This window comes from Tupaia chinensis, unplaced genomic scaffold, assembly GCF_000334495.1.
Source record: "Tupaia chinensis unplaced genomic scaffold, TupChi_1.0 Scaffold144472_1, whole genome shotgun sequence".
NCBI classification, from domain to species: domain Eukaryota; kingdom Metazoa; phylum Chordata; class Mammalia; order Scandentia; family Tupaiidae; genus Tupaia; species Tupaia belangeri.
The window spans coordinates 656,178-672,234 of NW_006204331.1; the positions used below are offsets into that span (position 1 = coordinate 656,178).

At 63.5% G+C, this 16,057-nt stretch overlaps 2 protein-coding genes across 2 annotated transcripts in view; both read right to left on the minus strand.

Annotated features, from left to right (window-relative positions):
- Nucleotides 1-2,515: 2,515 nt before the first annotated feature.
- Nucleotides 2,516-9,974, minus strand: LOC102483648 (protein-tyrosine kinase 6). Its single transcript, XM_006167054.1, has 9 exons — nucleotides 9,682-9,974; nucleotides 9,231-9,238; nucleotides 7,882-7,995; nucleotides 7,342-7,505; nucleotides 6,801-6,954; nucleotides 5,163-5,324; nucleotides 3,816-3,997; nucleotides 3,300-3,453; nucleotides 2,516-3,023 (listed from the first exon to the last, which is right to left on the minus strand). The coding sequence occupies exons 1-9, from the start codon at nucleotides 9,894-9,896 to the stop codon at nucleotides 2,836-2,838; spliced, it is 1,341 nt and encodes a 446-aa protein (XP_006167116.1). The 5' UTR covers nucleotides 9,897-9,974; the 3' UTR covers nucleotides 2,516-2,835.
- A 2,948-nt stretch (nucleotides 9,975-12,922) lies between these two features.
- LOC102484049 (tyrosine-protein kinase Srms-like) overlaps nucleotides 12,923-16,057 on the minus strand; it is a 5,202-nt gene continuing 2,067 nt past the window's right edge. The window contains 11 exon segments of the mRNA XM_027767725.1: nucleotides 12,923-13,096; nucleotides 13,099-13,185; nucleotides 13,273-13,329; nucleotides 13,332-13,425; nucleotides 13,491-13,522; nucleotides 13,525-13,671; nucleotides 13,763-13,799; nucleotides 14,145-14,236; nucleotides 14,625-14,792; nucleotides 15,510-15,634; nucleotides 15,905-16,053. Coding sequence (XP_027623526.1) covers nucleotides 12,975-13,096; nucleotides 13,099-13,185; nucleotides 13,273-13,329; nucleotides 13,332-13,425; nucleotides 13,491-13,522; nucleotides 13,525-13,671; nucleotides 13,763-13,799; nucleotides 14,145-14,236; nucleotides 14,625-14,792; nucleotides 15,510-15,634; nucleotides 15,905-16,053 — 1,110 coding nt within the window. The 3' untranslated portion in view covers nucleotides 12,923-12,974.

The following is a 16,057-nucleotide window of genomic DNA, read 5'->3' on the forward strand; positions in this document are numbered from 1 at the left end:
CACGGTCCGCTCTGCGCTGGCTTCTCCAGGACTGAGGAGCTGCGGTGGACCGGACCCACTGGGCAGCGACCACTACCTCTCTGGAACAAGTTTGGCTTTGAGAAGTGCTTTGGAGCTGCTGCGTGGTCCAGCCACTGAGCTGTCTCCCGGTCTCACTTTCCATCTCAGTCTGTCCCTGACAGCCTCACAACAGCCCCGTGAGGTCCAGCCCCTTAACCACCAGGCACCAGCCGGCCCCGCGGCTTTCACTGAAGCATTTTAGACACGAGACGGTAAAACGCGGTGGTGCGAACACACTCATTGCCACTTACGTTTTACCCAAGTTGTGTCTCTGGCAAAAGTGGGATAAATAGGATGACCCCTTCAGACATCTAAGGTCAGTTTCCAACAGTACTTGTAGAAAACACTTCCGAGGTTTTCATCTCTAAGGATAATTACCAGGTTCTAGAGACCGGCCAGCGACTTCCGCCTCGCCGGCACAGGAGGGCGCGCTTGGGCGCTGGGAGTGCAGGGGCGTGTCACTGGGGCGGCCTGTCCTGTGGGGGCTGCAGAGCAGTGGCCCGAGACCCAGCCGCTACGGCCCAGGCTTGTTCTTCAGCCTTGGGTTCCCCAAGAGCAGAATGCCTTGAAGTCCAGCGCCTGCAGGGCTGCAGCGGGAAGGGTCTGGCGGGGGACAGTGATGGAGGGGGCTGAAGCTTGAAAGGAACCAGAGGGGATATGGCAGATGGAGGAGGAGGAGGGGCTGATGCAAGGGAGAGAGGAGGCCTTAGGGTCAGGTGGGCAGGTCTGCGGCTTCTAGAGGCCAACCAGCATGGTCCCAGAGGAGGAGGGCAGGGCTGCCGGAGCAGAGAGCCAGGGGCAAGGAGAGCCCACGGGGCTGAGGAGGGCCAGCAGGGCCGAGGGGAGCAGCTGGGGTTGAAAGTCTTGTGCCAGCTGCCTCCCAACCCCAATGGGAGAAGCAGGACCCAGCAGGGTGCAGCGGGGCGTGAGGGCGCATGTAGACACACACATCTGAAGATCAGCTCCCTGTTGAGCTGACTCCTGACCATAGCACTTTCACAAGGCCACCTTACTGCCCTAGTACCAGGGCCCAGCAGGTGGCGTGGTGGTTAAGGTGCTAGACTCCCATATGGCTGACCATGGTTTGAGTCCTGGACCTGGTGGCTTAAAAATCACAGTGGGTAAGCTGGGTGAGCTGGCAGGTGGCAGGGGGGTTCGAGGAGCCGGGACCCCACATGGTTGACCGCGGTTCAAGTCCTGGACCTGGCAGCTTGCTTTCTCACTTTCTCTCTCACTCTTACTCTTGCTCTGTCTCTTTCTGGTCAAAAAAATAAATAAAACAATTCTTTAAAAAAAAAAAAAATCACACTGGGCCTGGTTGCAGCTGGAGTGCTGGTTAAGGGCTCTGAATACATGACCAAATATGGTTTGAGTCCCGGACCTGGAAGGTCGCTTTCTCACTTTCCCTTTCTCCCTCCCTCTCTCTGGTCAAGTTAAAATAAATAAATAAAGTTAAAATAATTTTTTTAAGAAGTCACACTGGGTGCCTGTGTGCCCAAAATCCTGAGAGGAGGACGGGAGGAAGCACTGCAATGGCCACCCCCGCAGGGATTTCTCACTCCCTCTGCAGTAAGCACACGTGCCTATGGCAGAAACCTGGAAGAAGGGGAGAAAGGGGAACATCCTGCTACCAGGTTTCAGGTGGGCCCCAAGCTTTTAACCCTCAGCTCTTCCAGGGCCCGACCGCGGCGACACAGTATCAGGGTGCCACTGCACAGTTGGTGCCTCGTGAGAGGCCCAGGCTCCGCTCCTGGCACAGTAGGTGGGAGCACCTGTCGCCTGGGGAGCCCAAAGTCTGGCCAGGGGATCAGGCCTGGGCCGTTGAAATACTTGCTATCTGCATCTCCTCCTGCAACCCTCATAAAAACGATACCTTTAGCACTGGCTCTATGGCCTGGTGGTTAAGGTAGCCAGATCCCACAGGGCCAGGTGTGCGGTGGAGAGACACTGGGTGCACCCAGTGTGTGCCCTAAAACCCCAAAGGAGGGAGATGGAGAAGGGATTGTGGTGTGGCCAGCCCTGCGGGAAGTGTTTTCCCCTCTCCAGCTCCCTTCTCTCTCCCCTTCCCTCGCTCTCTGTCTCTGGTGAGTATGCACGCGCACGTGCGTGCACACACACACACACACACGCACACTCTACAAAAAGAAAAAAGGTAACTTTTTGAGTGTTAGAGCCCAAACCAATAAACCATCTGACTTAAAGACGCAGCTGGGGCCCAGCCCTGTAGCCTCTGTAGCCAGATCCCAGGTGATCAGCCATAGTTCAGATCCTGTCCCCCCACCCCACCCTGGCGGCTTGAAAACCCACTGGATGCATATGTGTGTGCCCTGGGTCCTGACGAGGCGACAGGAGAAGGGAGCGTGGCATGACCACTCTGGGGGTGCTATTTCTCTCTGGGAGTGCACGCCCCCTCTGCAACTAAGACACAAAAAAGAAACCGTGCAGAGGGACAGGAGAGAGTCTGTTTAATAACTGGTGTGTGGCACAGCTGGCGAGCCATCACTGAGCCCCAGAGGAGCAGGGAGATCTGTGTTGTGCAGATGGCCCCGTGGAGGGGCATGAAGCCCGAAGGTGACCTCGTGCTGGGACCTGCAAGACCCATCTGTCCAGGTCCTTCCGTCCCTCTGCACAGGGCAGGACACCTGTCACACAACGTCTTCCGGGGAGAGCGGGAACGGCTTCCCTGCCTGCGCTGCGTCCTCAGTTCCCAAGGCACTTGTGTCCTGCCCGTCGCCTCAGTGAGCCTCAAGAGGGCACGTTGCCCTGCTCCGTGGCTCAGAGCGGGTTCTCGTACCTGCTGAGGCTGGAGAGCTGCTCCCGCAAGGCGCGGAAGCACGGCCTGTGCCCAGGGTCGCCGTGCCAGCAGGAGAGCATCAGTCTGTGCACGTGGGGCGGGCACTGTGGGGGGCAGGGCATGCGGTAGCCGGCTTCCACCCTCAGGAAGGCCTCGTGATTGGACATGCCTGCCACCAGAGGAGAGGGGGAGCTGGGAGGAGGTGCCCCCTCTGCCACCACCCCCAGGAAGCCACCCAGCCTCTTTCCTCCAGGGAGCTGGCCACCCTGTGCCCTCGTCCACCCCAGCCCATGGTGGCCACTGGGGCTGGGTGCTCTGGACTGTAGGCAGGTGTCCAGGTGACAGCCGACAGTCAGCGGCCCTGAAGACCTCGGGGAAGCAACTCTGTCTTTCCTGCTGGCCACTCAGGCCTGCCTCCAGTTGGGGACACTTGCAGGGCCAATACCTGGGTAGGGCACCTGGCCCCTGCTGAAAATCTCGTGGAGCAGGACCCCAAAGGACCAGACGTCAGACTTGGTGGAGTAGAGCCCGCGGGCCAGTGCCTCGGGGGCCGTCCACTTGTAGGGGACGTTGTGGTTGTGGGAAAGGTAGGTGTCCTCCTGCAACAGCACACCTGGGTGAGGCCACTGCCATGCCCTCCAGCCTCCCAGCCTATGCAAGGAAGGCATGGCTACTGCCCCAGCAGGGCGGGGACCCAGTGTCCGGGCTCTGCCGCTGGAGGGCGCCCCACCCACACTGTTGTCCAGCACTGGGGAGAGAGGGCTGCTGGGTGGACCCAGGCTGCCCTGACTGCCCCCACGGAAATGCAGCAGCAGGACAGGTACAGAGGGGCAGCAAGAGCCCAGCTGGGCCTGGGGGAGTGGATCGCACCCAGTCCTAGCGCCCATCACAGCCTTCCGGACCCCAGCACTTCACGCGGAGCTCCCGGGCTGCCTAGGCCTGAGTGCCCCGCAGGCCCTACCTTGATGAGTCTGGCTAATCCGAAGTCCCCGACTTTGCAGATGTTGTTCTCGCCCACGAGGATGTTCCTGGCCGCCAGGTCTCGGTGGATGTAGTTCTGTGACTCCAGGTAGGACATGCCTTCGGCCACCTGGGACGCGATGTCCACCAGCTCTGAAACGGGCAGGTCCTTCTCAGCAGAGTCTGCCAAGGGGAGTGGAGGCCAGTCAGCTGGGCCACCAGGCCAGGTCCCATCTCCAGGAGCTTCGGCCAGGAGTGGTGGGCCTCGCTGCAGTGGGGGCCACCGTAGGGCCTCTGGAGGGCTCCCAGGAGCCGGAGGCCACCACGCCCACAGCCCGCAGCTTCCCCTGGATCTAGATAATGCAGCCTGTGCACCAGTGGGACCCCACGGAGGTTCGGAGCGGGCTGTCTGTGGGGGAGTGTGTGGGGCTCATGAGTGTCACGTCTCATGACGTGGAAATTGCTTGTGATAGTCAAGCTTATTATGGGAGAACCACAGGGTACAAAATTTCACATTCAGGGTGCGCCAAACATCCGCACGGCATGGCCAAGTACAGACGTGTCCGCAGCCCTGCGTGTGTGTGGTGGGGGTCTGTTATCCTGCATGGTGGGGGTGAATGAGCCACAGATGGTTTTGTGTGTGTGTGTGTGTGTGCGCCTGTGAGAAGGCACCTGAGTATGTGTGAGTGTACACACGCTGGTGTATCAGTGTATGTACCTGTGTGCACAAGTGTGTGTATGAGCATGTCAGGGTGTGTATCCGCGGGCATATGTGTGTCCACATGGGCATGTCAGTGTGCATGTATCTGTGCACGTGTGCGTGTGTACACAGGGCACATCAGCGTGTGTGTATGTGTGTGTACGTGTCCATTCAGGTGCCGGAAGGAGGGGCGTCCTGAGACAGGCCGCAGGGTGAGTGGGCCTGGCCAGGCCCCAGCGGCTAGAGCAGCCACCGCGGGCTCAGCGGAGCCTGGCTTCGCTTACTCGTGTGCAGCTAGGTTTTCTCAGGCCTGCTCAGCGACTTGACGCAGAGGCCGCGGGCTGGCTGCACAGGGTGTGGGGTGACCGGCCGTCTGTCTCCTCCTCCTGTCATGCTTTGGCTCGCGAGGGTGTGTGCACGTGCACGAGAGAGATGGGGGCGCCGTCCCTGTCCTCCCGCCAGCGGCCCTGTGCTCTCGCATGCCTGGCGTGTTTCCGGCCGAGCAGCCAGGAATTCAGACCGTGGTTGCCACATGGGATCTGGTGCTCCTGACCGGGGCCCGGCCGCCACGGGGCCCCTGTACCTCGTGCAGCACCCCTGCCTCCGGCAAGCCCATCCCTGCCCCAGAAAGGCGTGGTGCCAGCTCACCCCGCAGCAGCCCCAGCAGGCTCCCCTTGGGCATGAGTTCTGTGATGATGTACACGGGGTCGCCCACAGACGCCACGGCGTACAACGCCAAGATGTGCCTGTGCCGAAGCTGCTTCATGGCCTGGATCTCCGACTGGAACGCGTGCTGGTGCAGAAGGTTGTCTGCAGAGGCCGCCGGCGGTGGGTGGGTGGCCATGGGCCCTCCCCCACCACTGCAGTTGCTGGGAGACGCCTGGACCCGGGAGTCCTGACGCCCCTGCCGGGGCCCGACTGCCCCCTCCACACCCAACTCAGCCTGAGCTCTGGTGGGTGCAGGTGACTTCAGGGATTTTAAGATTTCCAATGACCTACGTATTTTTTTAAAGAGAGATTTTTGCTATAGGGCATACGTGGCTCACTGGAGAGACAGAAAGTGAGAAATCACCCTGGGGGATGGCCACAACACCGGGATTTTGAGCACGCATGCACACACACCCAGCATGAGTTTTAAACCCCTGGGTCTGGGACTCGAACTGCAGTCGACTAGATGGAAGTACAACGACATAACCATTAGGCCATCTGCTGGTCCTGACCTTCCCATCGCACTGAGGACTTTAAACGCCCTGAAAGATAAACAATGTAGGTGCAGCCACAGTGCAGTGGCGAGCGCTGCAGGTGCCGCTGGGGCACAGGGTTCCTCCAGGGCCCTGCCCAAGTGGGACGAGGCCAGGGCTTGGCAAGGGAGGGACGCATGGCCAGGCTGAGCCTTTGGTGTGCAGCCACTCACCTCGGGAGAGCACCTTAATGGCCACTCGCACTTGGTCTTTCCAGAGCCCTTCAAAGACCTCGCCGAAGTAGCCAGACCCCAGCTTCCTGCAGAGCCTGAACTCCTCCCGCGGCCTCTCCCAGTCGTCCCAGTGGGGCAGGGGCTCTGGCTCATGCTGGGGAGACAGGGTTGGGGGAGGGATGCCGGCCCTGGTCACCACCTGTCCTCTGGGTGCCCGCTCAGGCCCAGCCCGGCTGGGGTCCTTGAGCTGTCCTCAAATTCTGGGCATGTTCAGCTTCGGCAGGTCTGAGCCCTGCATGTGGCTAGGCTTTGCCAGGACTGCCCTAGCCTGGCCGGCCCCCAGACACACCCGCCACCCCTAGCCTGCAGGCGCGCCGCGGACCTCCCACACCCAACTCAGCCTGAGCTCTGGTGGGTGCAGGTGACTTCAGGGATTTTAAGATTTCCAATGACCTACGTATTTTTTTAAAGAGAGATTTTTGCTATAGGGCATACGTGGCTCACTGGAGAGACAGAAAGTGAGAAATCACCCTGGGGGATGGCCACAACACCGGGATTTTGAGCACGCATGCACACACACCCAGCATGAGTTTTAAACCCCTGGGTCTGGGACTCGAACTGCAGTCGACTAGATGGAAGTACAACGACATAACCATTAGGCCATCTGCTGGTCCTGACCTTCCCATCGCACTGAGGACTTTAAACGCCCTGAAAGATAAACAATGTAGGTGCAGCCACAGTGCAGTGGCGAGCGCTGCAGGTGCCGCTGGGGCACAGGGTTCCTCCAGGGCCCTGCCCAAGTGGGACGAGGCCAGGGCTTGGCAAGGGAGGGACGCATGGCCAGGCTGAGCCTTTGGTGTGCAGCCACTCACCTCGGGAGAGCACCTTAATGGCCACTCGCACTTGGTCTTTCCAGAGCCCTTCAAAGACCTCGCCGAAGTAGCCAGACCCCAGCTTCCTGCAGAGCCTGAACTCCTCCCGCGGCCTCTCCCAGTCGTCCCAGTGGGGCAGGGGCTCTGGCTCATGCTGGGGAGACAGGGTTGGGGGAGGGATGCCGGCCCTGGTCACCACCTGTCCTCTGGGTGCCCGCTCAGGCCCAGCCCGGCTGGGGTCCTTGAGCTGTCCTCAAATTCTGGGCATGTTCAGCTTCGGCAGGTCTGAGCCCTGCATGTGGCTAGGCTTTGCCAGGACTGCCCTAGCCTGGCCGGCCCCCAGACACACCCGCCACCCTTAGCCTGCAGGCGCGCAGCGGACCTCTGGCCGGCCAGGCTTGAGGGTGGCTACGGGGTACATCTCTCCACTCAGCAGTGCTTGCCCACCCCACGGCCACCACCCAGCCCAGCAGGACCCTCACCCACCCTGCCCTGCTGGCCTTCTTGGCTGGCATCTGCTCCTCCAGCTGCCCCAACCCACCTTCCAGCAGGGCACTGTCAGCCGGAGGCCGGGGGACAGGCTCTGGGCCCGGTGGTAGTCCAGGAGCTCCGGCAGGCTGGGAAAGGATACCGCCTGGTTCAGGTGCAGCCGGCCTCCCGGGCCCCGCCAGATCTTGTAGTGCCGAACGGCCTGAGCATCCCGCACTGGGGCCGAGCAGAGGGAGGAGGGAGGCGCTGAGCCGGTGCCAGGGCTCCGCCGGCCCCCTGCCGCCTGGGGCCACTCTCCAGCCCACGGGGTCTCTACAGCACAGCCGGGGCTCTGCCCCGCACTCCCAGGCTCTCGTATGTGCACACAGGGACACCGTGGGGTCCCTCACGGGTGGTCAGTGCTTCCTGCACAACCCTACCCCTCAGGAGCTTGAGGCTCAGGAGACACCCTGCCCATGCCCAGTCCAACCCAACCACGCCTGGTCCTGCCTAGCCGCCAAGCAGGGCTCCCCGCGTCCACTGGGCTCATCAGAGCCCTCGGGTAAGGGCTCGAAGCCCGGCCGGTTGAGGGCGGGGCCAGGAAGGGGCGCACCTGAGAGGACATAGTCTGCCCCTGGCTTCTCGCTGGCTCTGACCAGGAAGGCCCCGGTGGCGTTGCCCTCGGCCTGCAGTCGGTGCATGGCTTCCGAGCGGGAGATGTGGCCGACTGCCAAGACGAGGCAGCCTGAGGCCAGGGACCCAGGACTAACCCTAACCCTAACCCCGCCCCCAGAGCCCCGCCCCCAGCCGCCATCTGCCCGTCACAGACTGAACATGCCTTGTAGCGGTTACAGACACCAGGAGAAGTCCCCGTGACCTCGGGGCAGCACTGCCCACCGCCTTCCCTGGTGGCTCCCCTGTGGGTCAGAGCCACCCACACAAAAGGACATGCAGTCCTATCACATGGACACACGCCTCCAACTTCAGCCACAGATGCTGCTCTTGGGGGGGCGGCAGGCCCAGAGCTCTTGGGACTGCCTCCCCACACGCATGCATGTGTACTTGCACACGTGTGTACATGTGCCTTCCCACACACATGCATGTGTACTTGCACGTGCATGTACATGTGCCTCCCCACAGGCACACAGTGTACTTGCACATGTGTGTACGTGTGCCTCCCCACACGCATGCATGTGTACTTGCACACGTGTGTACATGTGCCTCCACACACATGCATGTGTACTTGCATACGCGTGTACATGTGCCTCCCCGCAGGCACGCACGTGTAGTTGCACACATGTGCACATGTGCCCCCCCACATGTGCTTGCACGTATGTACATGTGCCTCCCACACGTGCATGTGTACTTTGTACACATGTGCACATGTGCCTCCCTACACACATGTGTTTGCACACATGTGCACATGTTCATACCCCCATGCACAGACATGTACACATACTTGCACCCACCGACATGCACATGTGCGTAGACACACGTGAACTGCACCCATGCACACAGTCATCACATACACATGCGTTCACTAGCAGGCACTGTTCACACTCATGCACACACATACACACACACACACACATGCTCGCACTGACCCCCAACATGAAGGCAGGGTGGAGCCCTGGGCTGGCCTTAGAGCTGCAGAGCTTTGCGGACGCCCTCTGTCCTCTCTAGGTGTCTTCATGAGAACCCCGCAGGGCCCACCCAGGGGCTCGGGGCTCTCCCTGCCTGCCCCCCATCCTCGTGCTGGGTCTTCAGGGCCTTTGCAGCTTTCGTACGCCCAGCCCGCACTGTCCCCACTTGCTCGCCTGCCCTGGGTGACCCGCGTGTGCTCCTGACGCCGTGCAGATAGCACTGTCCGAGCAGTAGGCTCGTGACACGAGGCGGACCTCAGGGCTCCCTCCCAGCCCAAGCTGAGTGGCCCAAAAGTGGGACCCTCAGGTGGCTGTGGGCACGCCCAGCTAGTCGGCACAGCTGCTGCCACGCCCGCATCCACCCACAGGTGTGTCCCAGGGCTTCCCCGCTGCTCTAACTAGGTCGCACGTCTGGTTCCGGCTGTTTGGAAAGTGAGTGAACTTCACTTGCCCAGAGACCTTTGGCCTCCCACGCGGCCTGCGCCTAGTGGCCGGCCGCCAGGAAGCCCACCGGGGCCCTCCTGTCACACCCTGGGTCCTGGCAGAGTGGCACCATGCCATGTGACTACGAGTGGCTCTGGAGGGTTCCACACCTTCTGTGCCCTCCTCCCCAGACATGCCACAGTGACAGTCCGTCAGGCCCCTAGGGACAGGGACGATGGAGCCCAGGGGCGGGGCCCACCGTGACCAGTTCTGACAGTGGGGAAGGCTGAGCCAGGGCTCCCTGCCACCCCGGCCCCCCAGCTCCGAACTCCGGGCCCGACACTCACGGCTCAGACTCCACAGTGTCCTCTTCAGCCAGGTAGTTGTGAGGCACGTAGCCCTGAGCCAGGGCCCCGCCCACCGCGTCTAGCAGCGTGGCCCACCACCACTGCTCCTCCTTTCTGACCACGTGGAAGAGGTCCCCTGCCCGGAAGCTCAGCTCCTCCTCCGTCCGGGCCTGGAAGTCCCAGAGGCCCACATACCTGGGGCCCAGGTGAGCCATGGCGGGCTGGCACAAGTCTTGGCCAGGCCTGGCCCTGGGCACCTGCAGCTGGGAGGGCTGTGGGCCATCCCTCTGACAGAGTCCCCGCCCACTTCCTCATGACGAGTCATGAGCCAGCTGTGCCAGTGCCCACGGGGAGCGGCCTCCTCTGGCTCTGACTGCAAGGACCTGGCCAGGGCTCCAGTCAGGGAGCAGGGACAGCCCTGCACCAGCGGTGGGCACACGGGGCAGCGGGACCTGCTGGGGGGGTGGAGCCAGGGAGTGCGGAGAGGGGGTGGTGCCACCTCCCCCCCAGCCCACAGGACAGTGTCCCCCACTGGCCCACCTTGGCTGACTGATTCAGGAGCTGGGAGGCAGTAGGGCAGCTGGGGCCATCTCCCTCGAGGGCCCCCCACAGCAGACCTGGCAGGAGCCAGCGAGGCTGGGCTGGGTCCGAAGAGGAAGCTGACAGGGAAGGAGCTGGCGTCCTGCCCACCTGGCTGGCCCGGGCCTGGGCTCCCCCCTTCAGGAGTGAGGGTGCCCATGACTGTGCACCCATGAGTGAGGACACCCAGCAGCCCATCTGCCCTGAAGGGGCCAGCCTAAAAGGCCTGCCGAGCTCTGCCTGAGCCAGACCAGGCTGCGCCAGGACCCAGCAGCCAAAGGGACCCACGGGGAGTGAAGGCGTGTGGAGGCCAGGGCAGCCCCAAAGGAGTTCCTGCAAGAGGCAGGCTCAGTTTGGGTAGTGGTAAAGACAGTGGGGTGGGTGGAGTGGGCTCCCAGGAGGTGAAGTCCCCCAGGAGTGGGGCGGGGTCCACCAGAGGTGGCAGAGCCTGTGCAGCTCTGCTGTGGACAGGACACTGCCCTCCCTGACACACAGCAGGTCAATGTGCCCGCACTGCCAGGGCCCAGGCTGCAGCGCCTGCCCACCCCCCAGCCCCAGGCCCTGCCCTCCCTTGGCTCACTCCCCCCACCCCACTTGCCCCGACAGCCCCCACTGAGCCCTCCCAAGGGCCCCTCTGAGACTCAGACGACCCGTGACCACCCCCGCCCTCTGCCGACCCTGCAGTGTCCACCCATGCGCCTGGGCCCACTCTGGCAGGACGAGGGGCAGAGGGGCCGGGAAGCGGCCGCCCACAGCACACAGGAAGGCCACACGGACTCTGACGGGGACTCCCTATACTGAGGGGAGGCCCAGCTCCCTCGACCTCGCGTGAGGGCGAGGTTCGGGATGCGGGTCACTTAGCCGGTTCACAAACGGCCTTCCCACTCCATTCTGATCAGGTCAGGAAGGGCAGAAAGGGCTGTGAGGGAGGTTGGAGGTCAGAGGGACGCAGGTGAGGGACGGCTGGGTGTCCAGCTGGTTGACATCTGTGGGGCCCAGGGAGCCGTTGCCGCTGTCTCCACTGTCCAGTGGCTTCGGCCCGAGGCCTCTACTCCATGGCCGGATGTGGACGTGTAGGAGGCTCCCCTAAGCCACTCCGGGAAACAGAAGCGTCCGGCCCCTCCCAAGACCCGAACCTGTCAAGCCTGTGGCTGACGGGATGGGTGCCAGAGGTGGGGGGGGGGCCGGAGGCCTCTGCTCTGGCCTGCCAGAGGGCGAGGCCTTCATGCTGGCCAGAGTCTGGGAGCGCCCCTGCAGGCCAGGGCACGGTAGCAGCTCAGCTGGCCGGTTCCCTCCCTACCTGCAGGCCCCACCCGGCCCCCACAGCCCTAGGACACCCACACCAGCCATCGCCTCCGGCTTTGCTTGGGCTGCCCCAGACACCAGGTTCCATCCCTGCCGCTTCCCTCTGCCCTCGCCCAGCTGTGCAGGGGTATACCCCCACCTAGGCCTCCTCCAGGAAGCCTCTGCCCGTGGGCCTGGTTCTCTGGGCCGGCTGTGCAGGGAGTCCTCCACCCAGGCCTCCCCGTGAGCCTCGCTCTCTGGGCCCTGAGCAACCTCTCTGCTGCCCCGGGAGGGAGCACTGTTCTTTGCACAGGCCAGTTCCAGTTCGCAGCTCCTGCCCACGCAGCCACGGGTGGCCAGTGGTCTCAGGACACGCAGACCGAGTGCCGAGGGCCACCCTCAGGGACAAGAACTGGACGGAGACTGGATGGAGCAGGCCTGGCACGTCTCCGCTGTCCTTCCCCAGAAGCCTCAGGGCATAGCCGCAGGCCAGGCTCCCAGGGCTGTGAACGTACACTCCCCAGCTCTCATAAGCCACCTCGGGCACCTTCTTTGGCCCCTGGCCCCTTGACTTGTCTCACAGTGACCAGAGACAAGCGTGCAGGCCTCAGGCACCTCTGGCTCCCGAGGAGCCACACGGGAACCTCTGTCCCCAAGGTGGCTGCTCCCAGCGGCCCGTGCAGCAGGCACCACCCGCCCAGTCTAGCCACTGCCCATCTGAGATCTCGCTGGCCACTGAGCCACTGGCCTGACCAGCCCCTCCAGTCATTCGAGCCCGGGCACCCCACTCTGACCCAGGATGATGGACAGGGCTATCAGCAAAGCACTGGCCTCCAGCAAGCCCTCCAGCACTGCATCTGTGCCCGTCCTGGGTGCCGAGGTGCTCGGGGCAGGGTCTGGCCTGGGGGTTAGCTTGCTCTCCGACCTCCCCCCCTCCGCTTCAGCCTTCCTGGAGGCTTCCCTGAGCCTGTGGGCAGCATGTCAGCACCTGGGGTCAGCACCCACTGCACCCGCGAGTGTGCACGGTGTGCGAGGGTGCAGGTCCTGTGACAGAAGGTCAGTGCTGGGCCTGCCTGTGAGCCCCAGCACTGGGCACTGCAGGGCACCCACAGGGGGCCTTGGGGAACCTGGGCCTCCAGCTCTGGTCTGGGCAGAGACTACGCCGGGTCCATGTCCCCCTGCAACGCCATTCACACTTTGCATGCTGAGTTCATCCCTCACGAGACCCAAGGGACACAGGTCACGCTGGGCAGAGGATCTTAGCTCTACTGCTGCCTGGGTGGTGTGTCTGCCTCGTGCACGCACATCAGCCCCACTCTGTGAGGCCCACAGCCAGAGGCTGCACGTGTGGGCTGGCAGCGTTCCCTGCTGGCAGCAAATGCTGTCTTGGGGACACCCTATGCGGAGAGTGGTCCCAGCCTGGGCCGGGGTCAAGGGAGCGAGTGATGGGGGCACCTGTGCGTGGTGCCCAGCCTGTGGTGCAGAATGGCGAAGGCGGGCCGCTCCTCGGGGCTGCCACGTCCGCACTCCAGCATGAGCATGTAGACCTCACAGGGCAGGCCGCGGGGCAGGGCGGGCCGCGGGGCAGGGCAGCCCGTTAGCCCCGCCTGATCTGCTGCAGCGTCTCATGGTTGGTCCTTCCTGGGAAGGAGCCCATGAGTGGGACGACCTCGCCTCTGCCTGCCGCACCCCCGCCTGCCTAGGGCTGGGCCCTCCACCGCCTCGCACCTCCGTAGGGGCACTGGCTGTCGGTGAAGACCTCGTACAGCAGGGTGCCGAAGGACAGACGTCCGACTGCGGGGAGGAGACTCGGTGGACGGCTACCTCCGGCACTGTCCTCCTGATGGAGATCTCAGAGCTGCTGGGGGAGTACAAACCCTCCTGGGCAAGGGGAGGCTGGGTGACTGGAGTGCCTGCCCTGCCCTGCCCTCCCAGGACCCACGGACCTCGAGCAGCCACACCAGGCCGAAGCCGGCCGACTGCAGCCAAGGTCCTCGCCCACAAGCACCTTCCTGGTGGTCAGGCCGCAGAGCACCACACGCCGCTCCTCCAGGTAGCTCCTGCCCTCGACCACCTGGCTCGCGAAGCTCAGCAGACGGGGCAGGCTCAGGGCCCGACCCTTGGGGCCTGTAGGGCAGAGGGGACAGGTCCCCAGCGCTCTGTGGTTGGCGTCCTCCGTACCAGGCCGCCATCGGTGCTGCGGGAGGGAGTCCTGCACCCCAGTGGTTGGTGGGCTGCTGCGTGGCAGAGAAAAGCTAGAAGAGAGGGGAGCCCCGGGAATGGGCTGGGTCCATGTGACCTTCCCCAGAGAATGGTGATCCAGAGAGGAGCCCTCCTTCCTGGACCCAGCCCCAGCCCTGGAGCCACGAGGCTCTGACCTTCCCATAACTAAGTCTAGGCCTGGCCCGACCCCAACCTCCACCCCGACAGGCATGGGCGCCTCAGCCCAGGTCGCCCTCTGAGGCTGGGGACCCCACTGGCTAGGAGGGAGGCGAGCGGACACTCATTGCCCACGTCGGCCTGCGGGCTGCCCTGCGTGAGAGTTCAGTGCCCACGTCGGCCTGCGGGCTGCCCTGCACATGAACTCAGTGACAACGTACCAGGTTCCCCTGGTGGGAACACGTGATGTGCAGGCTCTGCAGCACCCGGATGTCCTTGGCGAGGTTGGGGCCCCTGAGCACGCCCTGTGGGCCTGCAGGGATGTGTCTGGTGTCTCCGTGGGGCACGGCTAATGGCACTGTGCACGGTCAGCCCTCCCATCTCCGTCTCCGGCCCAGACGGTCATTAGCTCTCCCTACAGCAGACCTGCCCACCCCGCCCCAGCCCTACAGCCCTGGCCTACCCTGCCCTGCCCTGCTCACAGGTCTGTCCTCACCTGGGATGCCCGAGAGCCTCTGCATCAGAATGGCCACTCAGCCGGCCACCCTCAGAACAAGGGGCTGGGACTGCCACCAGAGCCAGCTCCCAGGACTCTGGCTTTGCCCACGATGGTGACCCCAGGAGCCCGCAGCCTGAGCCAGCTGAGACCCATGGGTGGCCGGGTCTGCTCCTCAGCAGCCCCTGGCCTGTCCTCGTCCAACCTGCCCACTGGTGCTGAGCGGACACCTCTGCTCCGAGGTCCCCCAGCCAGGGGCAGTCTCGGTGGGGGCAGCCCCACCACAGTGCCCGCCAGCCAGCCACATCCAGGACGGGCGGGCAAGGGCTGCGTCCCAGCATCTGATTCAAAGGCTTGAGGCCCTGCACTGTGTCTACATGGTGAAGCAGGGCCCAGGGGCCACCTCCTCCAACAAGCCCCAGAAAACCCTTCCCTCCATGGTCAAGATCCCCACGTGGGAATGACAGTGTGTGTCATGGCTGTCACTGGACTCCCACATAGCTGACTGCAGCTTGAGTCCCAGACCCGGCGACTTAAAACTCACACAGTTTGCGTGCGTGCCCAAGATCCCAGGAGGAGAACGGAGGAGAAGGGATTGCGACGCGGCCATCCCCCATGGGGGTGATTTCTCACCTCATCTCTCTGTCTCTGTCTCTCCAGCGAGCACACACGCACAATAGCAAAAAAAAATCTCTCTCTTAAAAAAGAAATCGTTACACAAGCAGTCTGGCACCACATGCCGCCCTGAGCTGCGAGCTGCACCAGCCTGGAGCCCCAGGTGCCCTGGAGCCTGGGGATGGGCCTCACCGCAAGCCTCGGGCCAGGCAGGCTGACTTTACTCCTCTGCCCCAGCCCCTGTTCCCCACACTGCCCCAGCTCTCCCAGACTGGGCTGCTGTCCGCTCCTGCCAGCCCTGGCCTTGCCAGCTCTTGTCCCTCCTCATGGCTCCCCACGGTGGGTTCAGGCCTGTTCCCCTCTCACTCAGCAGCCCCACCTGGTCCCCTCTCCCTGTGCTGAGTCAAAGCTGGCCCCCATGGCCCGCTCACCGTGTCCCCCTACCTGGGCAGGTGAGGGGCCACTCCTCACTCACTGGGTGCCTGAACAGTTCTGGAGGCTGGAGGGCCATGTCTAACCCTGGAGCTGGCCCAGGGTGTCTGGGTGAGTGTGGACGGTGAGGACAGCGGGTTCTCGTCATGCTCCATGCCTGCCGCAGCCCTGTGCTCCAAGCAGAGGCTCAGTGAATGCCAGGGAAGGGCAGGAGGCTGACCACCACCTTGCTGGGCACCTGGCCTGGACACCTCCCTCCCAGCTGCAGCAGAGCAGGGTGCCATCCCTCCAGGTCCTGCTCTGGCCCAGCGGTTGGAGGGCCAGGAACCAGCTGGTGCTGAAGGGACGTGGACACGCAATGCCCACCAGGACACCCTGCCCTGACTCCGGTCTGGCCCTGGGGCCGGGAGGCTCTGGGCGCTGAAGCCAGGTACTCACGGCTGGTGGGATGGCGTCTCTGGAGTGGCCTTGGTGATGTGGGTTATGGGCACGAGCCTGGTGCCAGGCTGGCCCAAGAGCCTGCGGGCAAAGATGCAGCCGTCCTCCTCCCTGAGAGCAAAGAGCTTGTCCCGGTGGCTGGCGCTCGGCTCC